The sequence below is a fragment of the Apodemus sylvaticus genome, chromosome 2 (genome assembly GCF_947179515.1).
Source record: "Apodemus sylvaticus chromosome 2, mApoSyl1.1, whole genome shotgun sequence".
NCBI lineage: Eukaryota > Metazoa > Chordata > Mammalia > Rodentia > Muridae > Apodemus > Apodemus sylvaticus.
Genome location: NC_067473.1, coordinates 157,866,392 through 157,888,885, shown reverse-complemented (window position 1 = coordinate 157,888,885; position 22,494 = coordinate 157,866,392). Strand labels below are relative to the sequence as shown.

The 22,494-nt window shown below is 37.7% G+C and overlaps 1 protein-coding gene across 1 annotated transcript in view; it reads left to right on the top strand.

Moving 5' to 3' along the window:
• The window catches only part of LOC127678099 (vomeronasal type-2 receptor 26-like), a 40,248-nt gene extending 33,608 nt beyond the window's left edge, over positions 1-6,640 (top strand). Inside the window, exon 6 of the mRNA XM_052172903.1 lies at positions 5,748-6,640. Within this exon, the coding sequence (XP_052028863.1) occupies positions 5,748-6,640 (893 nt within the window). The remainder of the gene's footprint in view (positions 1-5,747) is intronic.
• Positions 6,641-22,494: the final 15,854 nt, after the last annotated feature.

The window sequence follows — 22,494 nt, the reverse complement described above, 5'->3', positions numbered from 1 at the left end:
TTGACTTCCTTATGTTGTCAAATTGCCCAAGCTAGTGTCTCAAGTACAATATTGAAAAGATAAGGAGAAAGGGGGCAGGCCTGTCTAGTCCCTGATTTTAGTGGGATTGCTTCAAGTTTCTCTCCATTTAGTTTGATGCTGGCAACCAGTTTGCTGTATATTGCTTTAATATGTTTAGGTATGGGCCTTGAATTCCTGTTCTTTCCAAGACTTTAAGCCTGAAAGGATGCTGAATTTTGTCAAATGTTTTTTCAGCATCCAATGAAATGACCATGTGGTCTTTTTTTCTTTGAGTTTGTTTATGTAGTGGATTGCATTGATGGATTTCCATATAGTGAACCAACCCTGCATCCCTGGGTTAAATCCTGCTTGATCATGGTGGATGATCGTTTTGATGTGTTCTTGGATTTGGTTGGCAAGAAATTTATTGAGTATTTTTGCATCAATGTTCGTAAGGGAAATTGGTCTGAAGTTCTCTTTCTCAGTGGGACTTTGTGTGGTTTTGGTATCAGCATAATTGTGGCTTCGTAGAAGGAATTGGGTAGTGTTTCTTCTGATTCTATTTTGTGGAAGAGTTTGAAGAGTATTGGTGTTAGGTCTTCTTTGAAGGTCTGATAGAATTCTGCACTGAAACCATCTGGTCCTGTGCTTTTTTTTTGGGTGGAAGACTTTCTATGACTCCTTCTATTTCTTTAGGGGTTATGGGACTTTTTAGATGATCTATTTGATCCTGATTTAATTTTGGTATTTGTTATCTGTCTAGGAAATTGTCCATTTCCTCCAGATTCTCCAGTTGTGTTGAGTATAGGCTATTGTAGTAGGATATGATGATTTTTTTGATTTCCTCAATTTCTGTTGTTATATCCCCCTTTTCATTTCTAAGTTTGTTAATTTGGATACTTTCTCTGTGCCCTTTGGTTAGTCTGGCTAAGGGTTTATCTATCTTGTTGATTTTCACAAAGAACCAGCTCCTGGATTCATTGATTCTTTCTATGGTTCTCTTGGTTTCCAATTGATTGATTTCAGCATAGAGTTTGATGATTTCCTGTCTTCTACTCCTCCTGGGTGAATTAATTGGCTTCTTTTTGTTCCAGGACTTTCAGGTGTGTCGTTAACCTGCTAGTGTATGTTCTCTCCATTTTTTTTTGAGGCACTCAGGGCTATGAGTTTTCCTCTTAGCACTGCTTTCATTGTGTCCCAAAGATTTGGGTATGTTGTGCCTTCATTTTCATTAAATTCTAAAAAGTCTCTGATTTCTTTCTTTATTTCTTCTTTGGCCAAGGTGTCATTGAGTAGAGTATTATTCAGCCTCCATGTGTATGTGGGCTTTCTGTTGTTTTTGTTGCCATTGAAAACCACTCTTACACCATAGTGATCTGATAGGAGGCATGGGATTAGTTTGATCGTCTTATATTTGTTGAGGTCTACCTTGTGTCCAATTATATGGTCGATTTTGTAGAACGTACCATGAGATGCTGAGAAAAAGGCATATTCTTTTGCTTTAGGGTGAAATGTTCTATAAATATCAGTCAAATCCAATTGATCCAAAGCTTCAATTAGTTTTACTGTGTCCCTGTTTAGTTTCTGTTTTCCTGATTGGTCCATTGAGGAGAGTGGAGTGTTGAAGTCCCCCACAATTATTGTGTTAGGTGCAATGTGTGTTTTGAGCTTTAGTAAAGTTTCTTTTACGAATGAGGGTGCCCTTGCATTTGGCGCACAGATGTTCAGAATTGAAAGCTCTTCTTGGTGAATTTTTTCTTTGACCAGCAAGAAGTATCCTTCTGTGTCTCTTTTGATGACTTTAGGTTGAAAGTCAATTTTATCTGATATTAGAATGGCTACTCCTGCTGTTTCTTGTGACCATTGGCTTGTAAGATTGTCTTCCAGCCTTTAACTCTAAGGTAGTTTTTATCTTTGACACTGAGGTGTGTCTCCTGTATGCAGCAAATTGTAGGGTCCTGTTTCCTTATCCAGTCTGTTAGTCTATGTCTTTTTGTTGGGGAATTGAGACTATTGATGTTAAGAGATATTAAGGAATAGTGGTTATTAATTCCTGTCATTTTTGATGTTCTTTTTATATTTGAGTGGTTATCTTCTTTTGGGTTTGATGAAGGAAGGTAACTATCTTGCTTTTTCCAGGGTGTAGTTTCCCTCCTTGTACTGCAGTTTTCCTCCTATTATTCTTTGCAGAGCTGGGTTTTGGAAAGATATTGTGTAAATTTGGTTTTGTCATGGAATATCTTGGTTTCTCCATCTATGTTGAATGAGAGTTTTGCTGGGTATAGTAGTCTTGGATGACATTTGTGTTCTCTTAGAGTCTGCATGAGATCTACCCAGGATTTTCTAGTTTGCATGGTCTCTGGTGAGAAGTCTGGTGTGATTCTGATAGGTCTTCCTTTATATGTTACTTGGCCTTTTTCTCTTACTGCCTTTAATATTCTTTCTTTGTTTAGTGCATTTGGGGTTTTGATTATTATGTGGCGGGAGGTATTTCTGCTCAGGTCCAGTCTGTTTGGAGTTCTGTAGGCTTCTTATATATTCATAGGCATCTCTCTTTAAGTTGGGAAAGTTTTCTTCCATAATTTTGTTGAAGATATTTGCTGGCCCTTTCTGTTGTAAATCTTCACTCTCATCTATACCTATAATCCTTGTTGTATCCTGTCTTCTCATTGTATCCTGGATTTCCTGGATGTTCTGGGATACAAGCTTTTTGCATTTTGCATTTTCTTTGACAGTTGAGTCAATGGTTTCTATGGTATCTTCAGCATCTGAGATTCTTTCTTCCATCTCTTGTATTCTGTTGTTTATATTTGCATCTATGGCCCCTGATTTCTTCTCAATGTTTTCTATCTCCAAAGTTGTCTCCCTTTGTGATTTCTTAGTTGTTTCTACTTCTGTTTTTAGATCCAGGATGGTTTTGCTCAATTCCATCATTTGTTTGTTTGTGTTTTCCTGTAATTCTTTAAGAGATTTTTGTGTTTCCTCTTTCATGACTTCTGCCTGTTGACGCAATTTCTCCTGCATTACTTTAAGGTTTTTTTGCCTTTCTTCTTTATTGGCTTCTATCTCTTGGGCCTTATTCTCCTGCATTTCTTTAAGTGATTTTTTTGTTTCCATTATATGGGTTACTAGCTTATTCATGTTCCCCTGTATTTCTTTAAGCGATTCATTTATGTCCTTTTTGTGTTCTTCTAGCAGCATCATGACCAGTGATTTTAAATCCAAATCTTGTTTCTCTGGTGTGTTGGCATAACCTGGACTTGCTGATGTTGGAGAGTTTGGTTCAGATGCTGCCATATTGCCTAGATTTCTGCTAGTAGCGTTCCTGCATTTGCCCTTTGCCATCTTGTTCTCTGGAGCTAGTTGGTCTTGTCTCTGGCTGGTGTTTCAGCCTCCTGAGAGGCTCTAGGGCTATTTCTGCAACAATGGATGACAGGTTTTCCCCTGTTGCAGATTGCTGATGGGCTCTCCTCCTCGTGTGTGCCCTTGCAGCCCTAGTGTGCTGTGCCCCAGATTGTGTCTGTGAACCAGATGGTGCCCGTTTGCTCCTGCAGGGAGTCCTGAGGGTGTATGCTGCAGGGACCTTTTCTGCATGCTGATCACTCTGCTGGCCAGTGGAACTCCCAACCGGGTTGGTGCACACAAGGCTAGCCTCACTGCTCAGGCACTGAGTCTAGGCAAAAGCCTGGCAGGCCAATGTCCTAGCAAAGTTCCTCTCAGCTGTGAGTGTTAATTGGGTCTGTCAGGTCGCCAGGATGGCAGCGTGCGCGACCTCCCTGAGAGTGCTGGGAGAGTCTGCTGGACTAACAACCTCCTGGCCAGGTAGGCTCACAGATGGCCCACCAAGCAGCCCAGGGCCTGGGGGCAGCCCAAGGCCTGGGGGCAGTCCAGGGCCTGACTGTCTTAGAACCCAGCTATTTCAGCCTAGGACTAGCCTGTTAGCCAGTTTAGCCTGCTAGGACTCTCTGGCTTCCCTTAGGCAAAATGGAGGTGGTGCCGCTCTTACCGGCCCGGGCAAATAACCTCCTGGCCGGGTTTGCACACCGGTGGCCCCCCTGACGAGTCCAGGGCCTGGGTGCAGGCCAACACCCGTTGGGCTTAGACCCCCTCGATGTTGGTCTTGGGTTGTATTTGCGTACCTCAGTCTGTCTGATCTCTGTGGCATCTGAGAACCAAGATGGAGGACAGTCTTTCGTAACTGACTGGTGGGAGGCGGACTTCTGAAGTGGCTTATGTGTGGTGAAAGGCACAGTAAATCTGCCTCTGCTTGCAGCCTGGCTGGCCAGCGATGGCCAGTGGTCGTAGGCACAGGGTCTGCCGGGACCCTGTCAGCTTGGTTCCATTGCTGATGGCCCTTCCTCTCGACCAGCCCCTGCTGCTCTTGCTGCTGCCTCCGCCTGTCCTCCGCACTCTGTGTTTTGTGTTTTCAGAGCTTCTGGGCTAATTATTATCCACTTATCCGAGATTGCATTGCACATATATTCTTTTGTGATTGGGTTACCTTACTTAGGATGATATTTTCCAGTTTCAACCGTTTCCCTAAAAATTTCATGAATTCATTGTTTTTACTTGTTGATTAGTATTCCATTGTGTAAATATATCACGTTTTCTGTATCCATTCCTCCTCTGAGGGACATCTGGGTTCTTTCCAAGTTTTGGCTATTATAAATAAGGCTGCTATAAACATAATGGAGTATGTGTCCTTATTGCATGATGGAGAATCCTCTGGGTATATGCCCAGGAGAGGTGTAGCAGGGTCCTCCGGAAATGTCATGTCCAGTTTTCTGAGGAACTGCCAGACTGATTTCCCTAGTGGTTGTACCATCTTACTATTCCACCAGCAGTGGAGGAGTGTTTCTCTTTCTCCACATCCTTGCCAACACCTGTTGTCTCCTGAGTTTTTAACCTTAGCCATTCTGACTGGTGTGAGGTGAAATCTCAGGTTTGTTTTGATTTGCATTTCCCTAATGATTAATAATGTTGAACATTTCTTAAGGAGCTTCTCAGCCATCGAGGTTCTTCAGGTAAAAATTCTTTGTTTAGCTCTTTATCCCATTTTAATAGTGTTATTTGACTCATGTTCTCCTGTTCCTCTTTAATGGAGTTATTTATGTCCTTCTTGAAATCCTCTATCAGCATCATCTGTTTGTTTGTTCCAAATATGTTTTTCTGCTCATGCTATGGTTGATGGCTCTATATTGATATGCATACAGGTAGGATGAAGTGAACTCAGTGGGGGAAAAAAACAAAATAGAAATAAAGTTGGGAGAAAGAATTATTGAAGGGACAGAGAGAAGGAGTTGCAGGAGGAAGGAATTGGGGGAAGATTTGAAAAAAATGCATGATATGCATATATGATGTTCTCAAGTAATAAACAATATTTGCTAAACAAATGAAACAAAAAGAAAATATTAAACTCTCAAAGTCAAATTTTACTTTCTTTCATGAACAAATATAATTTTTATATTGTCTGATTTCCCCTCAACATCATTTCTACATTTCTCATTCTCTCATATTGTTCAAGTCCACTCATGTTCTGAATATATTATCAATACAGTATATCTGTATTTTTCTCTCAGAAATAAATAACTTATTCATTAATTGTCTTTCAATATCATATTTCAATAAATATATCCACAGACATTTTCTAGAGACTTCAACAATTTCTCTGTGCAAGATATTGGTCTTATAGGTACATTTGAAAATTTATGGGTTGAATGTAATAAAACAATCTGCCTCATTTTCAGATATGGATCAATGCTTCAAATGTCCTGAAGATCAGTATCCAAATAAGCAGAGGAATCAATGTCTCCCTAAAATTATAGCATTTTTATCCCATGAAGATACTCTGGGAGTGGTTTTGGTCTCTGCGACCATTAGTTTATCTGCCATTTCAGCCATGATTTTAGGATTATTCATTCACTATCGGGACACACCCATTGTCAGAGCAAATAACAGAAACCTCAGTTATATCCTCCTTGTTTCTTTAATGCTCTGTTTCTTTTGCTCATTGACATTCATTGGGCAACCCAGAACAGTCACTTGTGTCTTGAGACAAATGATTTTTGGGGTTGTATTTTCTGTTGCTGTTTCTGCTATTTTGGCAAAGACATTCATTGTAGTCATGGCCTTTAAAACCATCAAACCAGGAAGCCCCTTACAAATGTGGATGGTGACCCGACTCTCAAATGCTATAGTCTGCTGTGGTTCCATGATTCAAGTGTGCATCTGTGCAATCTGGCTGGGAACATATCCTCCCTTCCCTGATGTTGACATGCAATCAGAGTCTGGGCAAATCATCCTCTTGTGTAATGAGGGTTCCACCCTTGCTTTCTATTGTGTTCTGGGGTACTTGGGCTTTCTGGCAAGTCTCAGCTTGCTTATTGCTTTTCTGGCTAGAAGGCTACCTGACACCTTCAATGAGGCAAAAACAATCACATTCAGCATGATTGTTTTCTGTAGTGTGTGGATTTCTTTTGTTCCCACTTACCTAAGCTCCACAGGCAAAACCATGGTAGCTGTGGAAATCTTTTCAATTCTGGCCTCCAGTGCTGGTTTACTAGGATGTATGTTTCTTCCCAAATGCTATATGATCCTACAGAGGTCAGGTAGCCATTTCAGAAAGAAGGTATTTACATGAATTCTTTAAGACAAAGGAATTTATTGTGATTTGTGTAAAATGAATCATGTCAGAATATTCAAAAGAGTGGTGTGAAGCCAATGCATTTCACCAGAGAATGGCATCTGTAATTTACTCACCTGTCCCTGCAATCCTTTGAGCTAACTAGATACCATGAAGCCAGGCATCAATGTTTATATACTTCTCTACTAGTGGTGATTTTAGGTATGCTTACTAGATGTTTCTTTAAATCACAGTTTGATTTTTTTTAAATTTTTTAAACAATGTAACAGTACTGGGAATGTTATTTTTAAGAATGAGAGCACATCATTTGTATGGAATAAAAGTAACAGGTGTTTTAAAATGTGATTCTTCTCTGTTAGTCATATGCAGTCTTACTCTTTATATTCAATAAGGTTAATTTCAATGTAATCATGAGTTCTGTAAAAGAAATTTCATGGTTGCTGTTTCTCATTACTAAAGGGCCTGACAAAGAACACAGTTTATCACATAAGTTTCACCGTCTTGGGATGTTTTTGTGCTCTTCTCTATGCTCCGGTGAAACAACATGGATGCAAGATTAGGAAGAGTCCCAGGGGAAACACATAGAGTTTTATCCTGGGGATATCCAAAAGATCAGTGGATAGAGTCTCCTGAGAGATTAAACAGTCACCATGGGAAGTGCTTTTCTCTTTCAAAGTTAGGAGTTTCACATTGTCTTCACAGCGAGAAAGCTGATATCATTTATAATCTTTGGAATCTACTCTCAACGAGAGACTATATTATGGTAAATGTGAGCAGGGACAACAGGTATAAGGCCAGGGATTCAACAGGACTTCGAGAATCATAAAATTTTATATCCTAGACCATGTAATTTTCAGGCATTTTCCTTTATCTAGCAAAGGACTTATTTTAAACATGATTACCAGACCAAGACCAGTTCAAACTCAAGTTGGACCTTGCAACACTGGGAGGGATTATTGCTCAACCATCCTCAAAAACCAGCACAGAAAAGAGTACTTGGCCAAAGTGGTTTTTATCCTGTTCTGGAACAAAGCTTATTTATGTCTTCCTTAGTTTTTAAATCAAGAGTGTGTTTGCACTCTGTAATGTTGGATACGTTACCATCTTAAGATCAAGAAACATTTAGGGTATTTCAAGTGTACCATTTCTCTCATTTATTGCTTGTCTTTCACATAGGCAAATTTATGTCATACTAGACTGAGTTGCTTTTATTTGGCCATAAAAGCAGCACAGAAGATCCCATGGGAATCTTGTTTGATAGCGGTATAGTAAAATTTGTTCCAAAGATATTACTTAATGGACATAGACACTTGGATTCAAAGTGTCTGAAACTGTCCACTCATAGGGTTTTACTACCTTAAAGAGGAAGACATCCCACTCTGAACAGCTTCCAGGCATATGGACACCATAAGTGTAAAGAAATCCCCGTTTCCTAGAACCACATCCTCTCTTGAAGCCATGTATCATAGTGTTGTAAGCCAAGCACAGCCCAGGGGTATTTCCAACTGGATGGCAGGAAGCTTACATCCTGGTTGAAGTTATCTGAAAGAATATGTAACTATTCATGAAATATATGTTGCTAACTAAATCTTTAGACATTCAAGTATGTTGTAAATTGTTACATTTTGTCAATCACTGTATGGTTAATGGAGACTACTCATCATCCAGTAATTTCATAAAACCAATATAAATTTACTGCTTGATTTTTACTTTTAAGTACATGGAGGAATAATGTATTAAAATTTTATAAATTCTTTAGAGAATTTTCATTATATAAACATCATTTTGCAGAACTTTCCATAAGAAATAGTGTAATGATTCCGGTCCAATTTTTCCCTTCTTCAATCATGTTCCCTTACTTGCAGTTCTCTAGAGTGAAGCCTCAGTGTGAGCTTGGTGTTGATCCTTTGGTAGTCCCTTAAGAAGTTATTTTCATGTCTATGCTATACATTGTACAATTGTCAGTTTTCAGTTCATGTAAATATGGCATACTTTATGTATTCTCTGATTTACAGCTATTTTGAAGACAGCTTTAGGAGTTTACACATGTAATCATCTATAATGTAGCTATATTCAGTCTTTTCCACTGAGGAGTATTAAATCTCTGTACAAAAAATTATTTCAATAAGCACCAGATACTCTTCATGATAGAAATTGGAACATTTATCATTTTCCCATCACAAGTAAAGTTTATTCTATTTCTAGATTAGTCTCTTGGTATATACCCATACATATTATCTAGAATTTTTCTTTATAATCATAGTTGTAGTGAGAAATATTAATTTGCCATCACCTACCAAGTTATTTTCTAAATATTATTTGAATAATTCTGTCCTCAATAAAGTCTTTAAAAGATGCAATACTTACTTAGTCATTGTTACAGTTAACTTCCTTCACATTGCGATTATAAAATGGTATTACATTTTGTTTTAATTTATACTGAAATGGTAAACAATCAGATTGCAATTTATAACTTTTTAGGAAATTCTACAGGTGCACAATGATATAAAAATAGTTTTCTTTATTCATCACATCTATGAATTTCTGGGCTTCCTCAATACCTCAAATAGTCTTCTCTTTTTGTGGCTGTTCTCTGGCTTCATCCTTCAACATTTTCTTTTCCTTTCTCTCTATCTACTACCTCACAGGATATAACAATAAATAGTATTATTCAATGCTTAATGTCTCTTAAATTATACTTTATATTTTATTTGCGGGAAAGAGCATGATTATCTCTATGAATAACGTTAGCCTCCTAGTTTCTTAATACAATTCTATACTGAGTTCAAATAAAAGTGTTTACAAAATATGACATGGTGTTTTTAAATGTCATCTTCTATTTTAGTGGGAAGCCATATGAATTTCAGTTGGAGTTCAAGTACTGGGCACATATGCTCTGTATTTCCATTGCTTTTTAACACTGAATTAAAGACAGGGTCCACTGCATCCCTTCTGTTTTTACAACATCAACATATAAGTACCTATGCCATGTTTAATGTATCTTACCTTCTCCTCCCATCAGTCCCTTAGTTTTTTGGGGGCCAGATATGACTTTCCTTTCACCATTTAGGTCTTACAATTACCAAACTATTAATTTACATGCAATACTAATTTCTGTATTTTATTATTACTTTTATTTTAATGTTATTTATTCTAATGGTAAGCAGGATGCCACTGGAATTTGTATGGAGTTACACTCAGCCTGTAGATTGCCTTTGCTACAATAATTTTTTTACAATAGTTTTTCCCTGAATACATGAGTATAAGAGGTCTTTGAATATTCTGGTGCCTTCTTTAATTTCATTTCTTCCAATGCTTTAAAGTATTTATTATTGAACTCTTCTACTTTATTGGCTAGGTACAGTCCCAGAAATGTGTTTTTATCAGTTTATTTTTAAGGAATGTTTTCCTGATTTATATTTTAGTATATTTGTTATTGGTTACAGGTGATATCAATTTTTACAATATTAGTTTTGTATCTTGACACTTTTCTAGACTTATTTTTCTATAGTCTTTGTTTACATTCCAAATGATTTCACCTTTCCCGGTCCTCCCCACCCCCATAAATCCCATAAGCCTTCTTCCCTCTGCCCATTCCCCAATCACCCCCTCACATTTCTCTGTCATGGTACAGCAATAAAATGCTATATCAAGCCTTTCCAGGACCAGGGCCTTCTCCTTCCTTCTTCTTGGGAATCATTTGATACATTAATAGTACCCTGAGTATTTAGATCTTCTGGGCTAACTAATATCCACTTATCAGTGACTGCATTTCATGTGTATTCTTTTGTGATTTTGTTACCTTAGATTGATATTTTCCAGTTAAAATCATCTGACTAAAATTTTCATGAATTTATTGTTTTTAATTGTTGAATAGTATTCCATTGTGCATATATACCACATTTTCCATATCCATTCTTTCATTGAGGGACATCTGTTTTCTTTCCAGCTTCTGGCTATTATAAATAAGGCTGCTATGAACACAGTGGAGCATGTGCCCATATTGCCTGCCGGGGAATCCTATGGGTATATTGTAGGTACCGAGACCTCGGAGACTTGTGAAGTCATATAAGCGAAAATTAAGACAATGTATAGGTCTGTTGCCAAGGAAACAGCCTCCATTTACCCAGAATTCCATAGCCCACCTTTACCTGTAATTACTCCATCACTCGTAGATAAGTGGGCAGTATTTCTCCTCATCCTCTTTTCTTTTCTCTCTTTCTCTCCTTCCTTCCTTCCCACCCACTACCCCTTCCCTATCTTAAATAAAGTCCCACGTGGAACTGTTTGGCCTGGTGTATCTCATTGTGGGCCATGTCTCGACCACATACCTGCGGCCCCTGAGGCACAAGCACACAGTGAGCAGACAGGACTATTGTGCAGATACAAACATATATGCCCAGGAATGGTATAAAAGGCTCCTCCTGAAGTGTCATGCCCAGTTTTCTGAGGAACCACCAGACTGATTTCCAGAATGGTTGTACCAGCTTGCAATCCCACTAGTAGTAGAAAAGTTTTCCTCTTTCACCACATCTTCTCCAACAGCTGCTGTCTCCTGAGTTTGTAATCTTAACCATTCTAACTGATGTGAGGTGAAATCTCAGGGTTGTTTTGATTTGGATTTTCCTAATGACTAATGAAGTTGAACATTTCTTAAGGCGTTTCTCAGCCATTCAAAATTCTATAGGTGAAAATTCTCTGTTTAGCTCTGTACCTACTTTTTAATAGGGTTAATTGGCTCTCTAGAGTCTACCTTCATGAGTTCTTTGTATGTGTTGGATATTAGCCCTCTGTGGGACATAGGGTTGGAGAAGATCTTTTTCCAATTTGATGGTTGTTGTTTTGTCTGCTTGACAGTGTCTTTTGCCTTACAGAAACTTTATAATTTTAGGAGGTGCCATTTGTTACTTCTTGATCATAGAGCATAAGTTATTGGTGTTCTGTTTAGGAACTTTCCCCATGTGCCCATGTCCTCAAGGGTCTTCCACAGTTTCTTTTCTATTAGTTTCAGTGTGTCTGGTTTTATGTGGAGGTCCTTGATCCACTTGGAATTGAGCTTAGTACGAGGAGACAAGAATGGATAAATTCGCATTCTTCTGCATGCTGACCTCCAGTTGAACCAGCACCATATGTTGAAAAGGCTATCTTTCTTTCCACTGGATAATTGTAGCTCCTTTGTTGAAAATCAAGTGACCATAGGTGTGTGGGTTCATTTCTGGGTCTTCAATTCTATTCCATTGATCTACCCGTCTGTTACTGTAACAATACCATGCAGATTTTAACACTATTGCTCTGTAGTACTGCTTGAGGTCCTGTATACTGATTCCCCCAGAATTTCTTTTACTGTTGAGAATAGTTTTAGCTATCCTGTGTTTTTTTGTTATTCCAGATGAATTTGAGAATTGCTCTTTCTAACTCTGTGAAGAACTGAGATGGGATTTTGATGGGGATTGTATTGAATATGTATATTGCTTTTGAAAAGATGGCCATTTTTACTATATAAATTCTGCTAATCCATGAGCATGGAAGATTTTTCCATTTTCTGAGTTCTTCCCTGATTTCCTTCTTCAGAGACCTGAAGTTCTCTTCATAGAGATCTTTGTTTTGTTAGAGTAGCACCAAGATACTTTATATTGTTCTCGGCTATTGTGAAAGGTATCATTTCTCTAACTTATTTCCCAGCTTGTTTTTCCTTTAATTATAGAAAGGCTACTGATTTGCTTGAATTGATGTTATAACCAGCCACTTTGCTGAAGTTGTTCATCAGCTGTAGGAGTTCTCTCATGGAATTCTCTGGCGAACAGCCTATGGAACCTTGTGAAGTTGGAATGAATGTACTTTTTCATTATGATATAGATTTACCTACATGCCTGTAGGAGTCAAGGAGTGGCCTGTGGTAGTTTAAATAAGAATAGTTGGCTGGCCTGAGGTGGCAAACCCCTTTAATCTCAGCACTTGCTAGAGCTAAGTGTATCTCTGTGAGTTCAACGCCTGCCTGGTCTACAGAGTGAATTCCAGGACAGCCAAGACTAGACAGAGGAACTCTGTCTCAAAAGACAAAGAAACAAAACAACAACAAAAACAAAGAAAGCCCCCGCAATAGCCTAACATATTAAATGCTTGATCATTTTGGGTCACTTAAGTATACTATCATCTGCTAATAGTGATAGTTTGACTTCTTCCTTTCCAATTTGTATCCCTTTGGCCTCCTTAAGTTATCTAATTTCACTAGCTAGAACTTGAAGTACTTTATTGAAAAGATATGGAGAGAGGGGGCAGCCTTGTCTAGTCTCAGATTTTAGTGGGATTGCTTCAAGCTTCTCTCCATTTAGTTTGATGTTGGCTACTGGTTTGCTGTATATTGCTTTTACTATGTTTTTATATGGGCCTTGAATTCCTGTTCTTTCCAAGACTTTTAGCATAAAAGGATGCTTAATTGTATCAAAAGCCTTTTCAGCATCTAATGAAATGACTGACCCATCCAGCAGGTCCATTTATTCAGGGTTCTCAAGAGGTGCTACCTGAGGGTCAAAAGGGAGTGGGGAGAAAGGAGACCAGGCAGTGTTCAGATGTCGAGATCTCATTTAATGTGTGGGAGGCAAATGGGTTTTAAGGCTGACAGAGAAGGAAGTGACATTTACACAATAGTAAAAAGGGGGAAGGGCAGAGGTATCCTTGGCGACCGAGGCAGGAAGCAAAAAGGTCATCTGGTGGAGACACCTGGTGTTTAAGCTGGCGGGGGCATTCCATGGTTTTTCTCGGAATCTTCTCGCACCATCAACTCATGGGAACAGCTCTTTGTTAATTGTTCTTCTTTCTCAGCATCTGTCACCTTAGGGCTGCGAGTAAGCATAAGTCCAAATAGCTCAGGACGGTTCCCCACATCTTCCCCCTAATTCTTTTTTAGAAGACCGAATGGTCTTTGTGGGAAATGGCTGGGCGGAGGGTGTCTAGGCTGTAAATGTGTAGCCCCCTCTGTCTTAGGATCGACCTCTTGATCCCCAGCCTTACCTGTCATAGGGTTACCTTGTCATCCTCAAGGCCCCATGTCTTAGGTTGGTCAGGGGATAGAGGAAGTTGCCCGTCATTGAGAACGCTACCTTGGGCAGAATCATCTAACCTCCAGAAAAGCCCAGGGATGAAAAATTGGGGGCTGAGCACGTTATTTTAAGAGATTTTGAAAATTGTGCTCCCTGAGGTCGGTGTAGAAGAGGCTTCTTCCTGGTCGTTCTGTGCCTTCGGATCCCCAGCCTCTCCAGTCTCCAGCCGATGGTATTGTACTGAAAGATAATTCTTAGGCAGGGTAGAATCTATTTGTGATTTAATAAAGTGGGTTAATCGTCTCAAGGACCAGGGACCATAGAGATTAATAGCAATAATCCTATAAAGGGCCCAAGGATAGAGGGTAATAAGGAAGAAAGCCATGGGGATGTGGAGAACCAGTTTTTATACCAAGACTCCTGTTGTTTTTGTTTTCTTCTGTGTTTCTCTAAACTCTCTTTTACTCTCCTCAGACTGTCATATACCAGTCCTGTCTTGTATACAAAAACACAGCACTCTTCCCTTAAGGCTGCACAAAGTCCTCCATTTTGTAGGAAGAGCAAATCAAGACCTCTCCTATTCTGTAATACTACATCTGATAAGGAGGCAACAGAGTCTTTTAAACTGGCTAAGCCATCTCTGAGATTGACCAGGTCCTTATCAATGGCAGCACTAAGTAAATGATATTGTTGTCGATTGTGTTGAGAGGTAACAAGAGAGGCAATGCCTGTGGATGTCTTAAAGAAAATAAATGGCTGGCCATATTCTATCTGGTCTACATTTGAAATCTGTAAAATTTAAATATATGGCCTTTTGAAACCCTGAAGGGGGCAATCAGCAGTAGCCAATATCTCCCCTTATAATTTGTTTAATTTTTAGATAAATAAAATTGCCATGCAAAGAGGGATGTTGAGGCCATAGTTATCTGTGGTGTCAGCATTAGTAAGAAGCATCCAAAGGTGTTGAGGGTTATGGCCATTTTCAATGATTATAATCAGCATAGATTTTTTGTCTCAGCATACTCTGGCAGCTAGCATGTTCCTTCTGCATCCTGCAGAAAAACCACAAAAATGCCCTCCTCTCTACAATCGGAGAGATCACTAGCATTATTTTTAAAAAAAAAAAAATTTGTGGTATATAGAGATGTGATTCTCCCCTCTTTTATTATAAAAATATTGTTGCAAAGTTCTATGGGTTTGTTCTATAATATCTTGTCTTTGCGAATTATGAGGAATCTCAGTAATCTCAAATGACTGATTATAATAATTAGTTATAATATTTGTCTTAATCTGATATGGAACATTTAGTATAAAAATAACATATGTAATGACTAATTTTATTTTATATTTTATTTCTTATGTTAAAATAGTTATAACTAGAAAGCTTGAAAAGCTGTCAGTAGTCATATGTATATTTTTTATTAATTTTTTGAATTGTATTTGTATAAATAATTGTAAAAGTTAAGAATTAGTAGCATCAAAAAGAAACAATTTCAAGCAATTGTAAGCCATATATGTATATTGTTAATATAAAAATCAAAGGTTTGATTTTTAACATTTTAAAAAGAATAGCTACAGCACCCAATTCAATTATCTGTGCTGAAGCAAGAGGACACTCAAAGGAATAAACATGTGATATAATTATATGAGCTTTACTCTCATAGTAGATGTATTTTTATAGGATGCATGTATAAATCCATAACAATATAAAAACTTTTATAGAGGCAAATTTTTAACAATTTATCTTTTAGATAACAATTATTAATTTTGTCAAAAAGGCTTGTCATGTAATAGATTAACAATTAATAATAATCAATTTGATTGCTGTTTAAAATAAGGAACAAACATTTTTTACCTTGAAAACAGAGGTTTAGGTCTTCCACGGGCAAGCTTAAGATGAGGTTAATACAGGACAAATCCAAATAATATATCCCACTCAGTTCAAGAGTATAGGGGAATTCCAGAACAGGGAAGTGGGAAGGGGTAGATGGAGGAAAAGAGGGAGGGAAGAGGGCTTATGGGACTTGCAGGGAGTGGGGACCCAGAAAAGGGGAAATCATAATCCCAGCCTCCCAAGTGCTGGGATTAAAGGGGTATGCCACCACTGCCCTGAATTTGGAGACTTTTAATGACTGCTTCTAGTACTTTAGTAGTTGTAGGAGGATTTAACTAGTTTACCTGATCTAGATTTAATTTCAGTGAATAGTGTTTGTCTAAATAAATCATCCATTTCATTAAGAGTTTTCCAATTTCTGGTGTACATTCTTTTGAAGTAAGACTTAATGTTTCTTTAAATTTCTTCAGTAGCTATTGTGATGTCTCCCTTTTCCTTCCTTCCTTTGTTTGTTTGGATGGTGGCTCTCTGTCCCTTGGTTAATTTAGTTAATCTTGTTGATTTTCTCAAAGAATAAGCTCTTGGTTCCTTGATTCTTTGTCTTGTTTCCTTTGTTTTTAATTAATTGATTTTAATTTTTTGATTATTTCCTGGCTTCTACTCCCATTCGGTATCCTAACTGCATTTTATTAGAGCTTTCAGGTGTACTTTTAAACTGCTCATATGTGAACTTATAATTTCTTCTTGGGGGTATTTTACAGGTGCTATGAATTTTCTACTTAGCACTGCTTTCCTTTTTCCCATTAATTTAGTTATATTGTGTCTTCATTCTCGTTTGTAAGATTTATCATTTTTGTTTTTATTTTTTCCTTCGTGTTTTTTTATTAGTCCCTCCATTTGTTTACATCTCAAAGGATATCCCACTTCCTGGTTACCCCTACACAAATCTCCCATCCCACATCTGTGCTGTCCCCACCTCTACTTTGTCTCTACGAGGGTGTTCCACCACTCATCCACCCTCTTGCACCTCACTGTTCCAATATCCACCACCTATTATGGGGCATCAAACCTCCAAAGAACCAAGGGCCTCTCCTCCCATTGATGACAGACAATGCCATCCTATATGTATATATGCCAGGGGAGATCCGGTCATGTAGGGGTGCTGAGACAGGCTTGCAGTCCCACAGGAGGGACAAGTGCCAACCAGAGACAGCAGGACCAAATAACACCAGAGATAACCTGATGGCGAAAGTCAAGCATAGGAATGTTACCATCAGAAACCAAGGTAACATGGAACCATCTGAATCCAATTCTCACACAACACCAAGTCCTGAATACCCCAAAATACTGTAAAAGCAAGATTTGCATTTAAAATCACTGCTCAAGATTCCGATAGAGGGCTTCAAGAAGCACATAAATAGCTCCCTTAAAGAAATACAGGAGATCACAGGTAAACAGTTAGAAGCCCTTAAAGAACTAGAGGAAAGCACAACAAAACAGGTGAATGAATTGAACAAAACCATGCAGGATCTACAAATGGAGGCAGAAACAATAAAGAAATCACAAAGGGAAACAACTTTGGACATAGAAAACCTAGGAAAGAAGTCAGGAGTCATGTATGCAAGCATCAACAACAGAATAAAAGAGATAGAAGAGAGAATCTCAGATAACAAAATATCCTAGAAAGCATTGAAACAATAGTCAAAGAGAATGAAAAATGCAATAAGCACCTAAGCCAAAATATCCAAGAAATCCAGGACAAAATGAGAAGACCAAACCTAAGGATTATAGGTTTAGAAGAGAGTGAAGATTCCCAACCTAAAGGGCCAGTAAATGTCTTCAACAAAATTATAGAAGAAAACTTCCCAAACCTAAAGAAAGAGATACCCATGAACATACAAGAAGCCTACAGAACTCCAAACAGACTGGACCAGTACAGATATTCCTCTTGTCACATAATAATTAAAACACAAAATGCACTAAAAACTAAAGAATATTAAAAGCAGTAAGGGAAAATGTCAAGTAACATATAAAGGCAGTCCTATCAGAATTACACCAGACTTCTTGCCAGAGACTATGTAAGTCAGAAACCAGACCCTAAGGGAACACAAATGTCAGCCCAGGCTACTATACCCAGCAAAACTCTCAATTATTATAAATGGAGAAACCAAGGTGTTCTATGACAAAAACAAATTTACACAGTAACTTTCTCCAAATCCAGCCCTTCAAAGGACAAGGAATGGAAAATCCCAACAAAAAGAGGGAAACTGTACATTAGAAAAAGCAAGGAATTAATCTTCTTTTAACAAACTAAAAAGAAGAGACACACACAAACATAACTCTACCTCTAACAACCAAAATAACAGAAAATAACAATCATCTCTCCTTAATATCTCTTAATATCAAAGGACTCAATTCTCAATAAAACACATAGATTAACAGACTGGATACATAAGCAGGACCCAACATTGTGTGGTATACAGGAAACTCATCTTAGGCACAAAGACAGACACTACCTCAAAGGAAAAGGCTGGAAAATTTTTCCAAGCAAAGGATCACAAGAAACAAGCTGGTGTAGCCATTCTAATATCGAATAAAATAGACATTCAAACCAAAATAATCAAAAAAGATAAGGAAGAGCACTTCATACTCATCAAAGGAAAAATCTACCAAAACGAACACTTAGTTCTGAAAATCTATGCTCCAAATTCCAGGGCAAACTCATTCATTAAAAAAAAAAAAAAAAAAAAAACAACTTTACTAAAGCTCAAAGTACACATTGCACCCTTCACAATTATAATGGGAGACTTGAACATCCCAGTCTCATCAACTGACAGATCAGGGAAAGAGAAACTAAACAGAGAAAAAGTGAAGCTAGCAGAACGTATGAACAAAATGGTTTTAACAGATATCTATAGAACATTTTATCCTAAAATGAAAGAATATACCTTCTTAAAAGCACCTCATGGTACCTTCTCCAAAGTTGACCATATACTCAGTCACAAAACAGACATCAGCAGATATAGGAAGACTGAAGAAATTCCAATCAATCCCTCAGAACAACAACAGACTAAGGCTGGTCTTCAATAACAAGAAAAACAACAGAAAGCCCACATACACATGGAAACTGAATAACATTCTACTCAATGATAACTTATTCATGGAAGAAAGAAAGAAAGAAAGAAAGAAAGAAAGAAAGAAAGAAAGAAAGAAAGAAAGAAAGAAAGAAAGAAAGAAAGAAAGGAAGAAAGAAAGAAAGAAAGAAGGAAAAAAGGAAAGAAGGAAGGAAGGAAGGAAGGAAGGAAGGAAGGAAGAAAGAAAGAAAGAAAGAAAGAAAGAAAGAAAGAAAGAAAGAAAGAAAGATATTACAGATTTTTATGGTTCAATGAAAATGAAGACACAACAAACTCAAACTTACAAGACACAATGAAAGCAGTGTTACAAGGAACACTCATAGGTCTCAGTGCCTCCAAAAAAGAAGCTGTAGACAGCATACACAAGCAGCTTGACAACACATCTGAAAGATCTACACCAGAAAGAAGCAAATACACCCAAGAGAAGTATATGGCAGGAAATAAGCAAACTCAGGTCTGAAATCAACAAAATAGAAACAAAAAGAAGTATACAAAGAATCAACAAAGCCAGGAAGTGGGTCTTTGAGAAAATCAACAAGATAGAGGAACCCTTAGCCATACTAACCACAGGGCAAGAGACAATATCCAAATTAACAAAATCAGAAAACAAAAGGAGAAGCATAACAACACAAACTGAGGAAATAAAAAAAAAACTGCAAGAGAACTGGAAAGTCTATATGAAATGAACAATTTTCTAGATAGACACCAAATACCAAAGATAAATTATGATCAGATAAACCAGTGAAATAGTCCCATTACCCCTAAAAAAATAAAAGCAGTCATTAAAATCCCCCTCCCACAAAAAAAACCCAGGACCACATGGGTTTAGTGCAGAATTATATCAGACCTTCAAAGAAGACTTAATACCAATATTCTTCGAACTATTTCATGATATAAAAACAGAAGGAACACTTCCTAATTCATTCTATGAAGCCATAGTTATGCAATGTATTCTCCCTTTGAAATGTAATGGTTTCTGTCTAATCTACTTGCTACTGGTCACAATTTCCTTTCATAGAGGATTTGGTAAGATTTTTTTCTATTTCTATCATATTTATTGTACCAAATAGATTTTTAAAATGGGTTGAGTACATATTACCTTTAGATTCAGAAGATATCATATATAATTAAGAGGCCTTTAAACACTATAAATTATTTTGATAACTTAAAAAAATGTCATCATTGTGTTGTATATTTTAAAATAAATTTTATTAGTTTAATAATAAAAAAATGAACTTTTGGGGGAATCACCATCCCTGACATCAAACTGTATTACAGAGCAATAGTGATAAAAACTACATGGTGTTGGTACACAGTTGGGCAGATAGATCATTGAAAGAGAATTGAAGACCCAGAAATGAGCCTACACACCTATGGTCACTCGATCTTTGACAAAGGAGCTAAAAGGTTCAAGTGAAAAAAAGACAGTATTTTCAACAAGTGGTTCAAATGGAGGTCAGCATGTATTAGAATGAGAATTGATCCATTATTATCTCCTTGTACAAAGCTCAGGGCCAAGCAGATCAAGTACCTCCTGATAAAACCAGATACAATGAAGAAACAAATACAAGAGAATGGGGGAAGGATTCTTGAATACATTGGCACATTTGGAAATTTTCGTGAACAGAACACCAGTGACATATGCTCTAAGATCAAGAATCAACAAATGGGACCCCATAAAATTGCAAAGATTCTGTAGGGTGAAGGACACTGTTAAGAGGACAAAACAGAAACCAACAAATTGGAAAAAAAGATCTTTACCAATCCTACATCTGACAGAGGGATGATGTCCAAAATATACAAAGAAATCAAGAAGATAGACACCAGAGAATGAAATAACCCTGTTAAAAAATGGGTCCCAGAGCTAAGCAAAGAATTCTCATCCAAAGAATACCGAAAGGCTGAAAAGCACCTAAACAAACCATCCAAAAGATGTTCCAACATATAACGACACATGCTCCATTATGGTTATAGCAGTCTTATTTATAATATCCAAAAGCTGGAAAGAACCCAGATGTCCTTCAACAGAGAGGAATGGATACCGAAAATGTGGTACATTTATACAATGGGATAATACTAAGTTATTAAAAACAATGATTCATGAAATTTTCAGGTAAATGGATGGAACTAGAAAATATCCTGAGTGAGGTAACCCAGTCACAAAAGATCACACATGGAATATACTCACTTATAAGTGGATATTAGCAAAAAGGCTTGGAATACTCAAGATACAATTCACAGGCCACAGAAAGCTAAAGAAGAAGGAAGACCAACATGTGGGTGATTCAGTCATTAGAAGGAGGAACAAATACCTATAAGGAGGAGATATGGAGACAAAGTATAGAGGAGAGACTGAAGGAAAGGCCCTCTAGAGACTGTCCCTCCTTGGGATCCATCCCATATACAGTCACCAGACCCAGATACTATTGTGCATGCCAAGAAATGCTTGCTGAAAGGTGCCTGATATAACTGTCTTCTGAGAGGCTCTGCCAGAGCCTGACAAATACAGAGCTGGATGCTCACAGCCAACCTTTTGACTGAGGATGGTGTCCCTAATGGAGGAATTAGAGAAAGGACTGAAGGAGAAGAAGGGGTTTGCAGCTTCATAGGAGAAACAACAATACCAACCTACCAGACCCTCATGTTCACAGGGACTAAACCACCAACAAGAGAGTACATATAGAGGGATCCATATGTAGTAGAGCATGAACTTGTCAGACATCAATGGGAGGAGAGGCCCTTGGTCCTGTGAAGGATGGATACCCTAGTGTAGGAGAATGCCAGGATGGGAAATTGGGAGTGGGTAGGTTGGTGGCAGAACACCATCATAGAAGCAGGGATAGGCAGGATGGGACAGCACATTTACAGAGGCGAAACCAGGAAAGCTGATAACATTTGAAATGTAAATATAGAAAATATCTTTTCAAAAATAAATGTGAAAAATAAAATAATCAATTGAAAAAAAAACCACCTGCATTCTGCCTCCCCAAGTTGCCATATCAGTTCTCAAACATTTAATTAAAAAACACATAAACTAGCAGATTGGCTTAGAAAACAGAATTTATCCTTTTCATAGACCCAAAAACATTTCTTACTAACAAGGTAGGTACCATCTTAGATGAAAAGGATGGAAAATGATTTCCTAAGAAAATGAAATTAGGAATTAGGTAGGCATGGCTAATCTAATATCTGACAAGACAGACTACAAACCAAAATTACCAGAACAGATAAGAACATTCTCTTTATACTCTTTAAAGGAAGAGTCCATGATGAGTCTACTACAAGTTTAGAACATCTCCACTAAGCACAAGTGCAGCCAATTTCACAAAATAACAACCATACAGCCACAGATTAATCCTAACACAATGATAGTGAATAACTTCAATACCCTAAGCAATAAATCGGTTATCTAGAAAAAATATTAGCAATGTGTTCTTTGAGCTTTAGTAAAGGTTCTTTTATGAATGAGGGTGCACTTGCATTTGGAGCATAGATGTTCTGGATTGAGAGTTCTTCATGATGTATATTTACTTTGACCAGCAAGTGCCCCTCAGAGTCTCTTTTGATGATTTTGTGTTGAAAGTCAATTTTATCTGATATTAGAATTGCTACTCTGGCTTGTTTCCTGAGACCATTTGCTTGTAAAATTGTCTTCCAGCCTTTTACTCTGAGGCAGTTTGTCTTTAAATCTGAGGTGTGTTTCCTGGTCCAGTCTGTTTGGAGTTCTGTAGGCTTCTTGCATATTCATGGGCACCTCTCTCTTTAGGTTAGGGAAGTTTTCTTCCATAACTTTATTGAAAATATTTGCTGGCCATTTAAGTTGTAAATCTTCACTCTCATCTA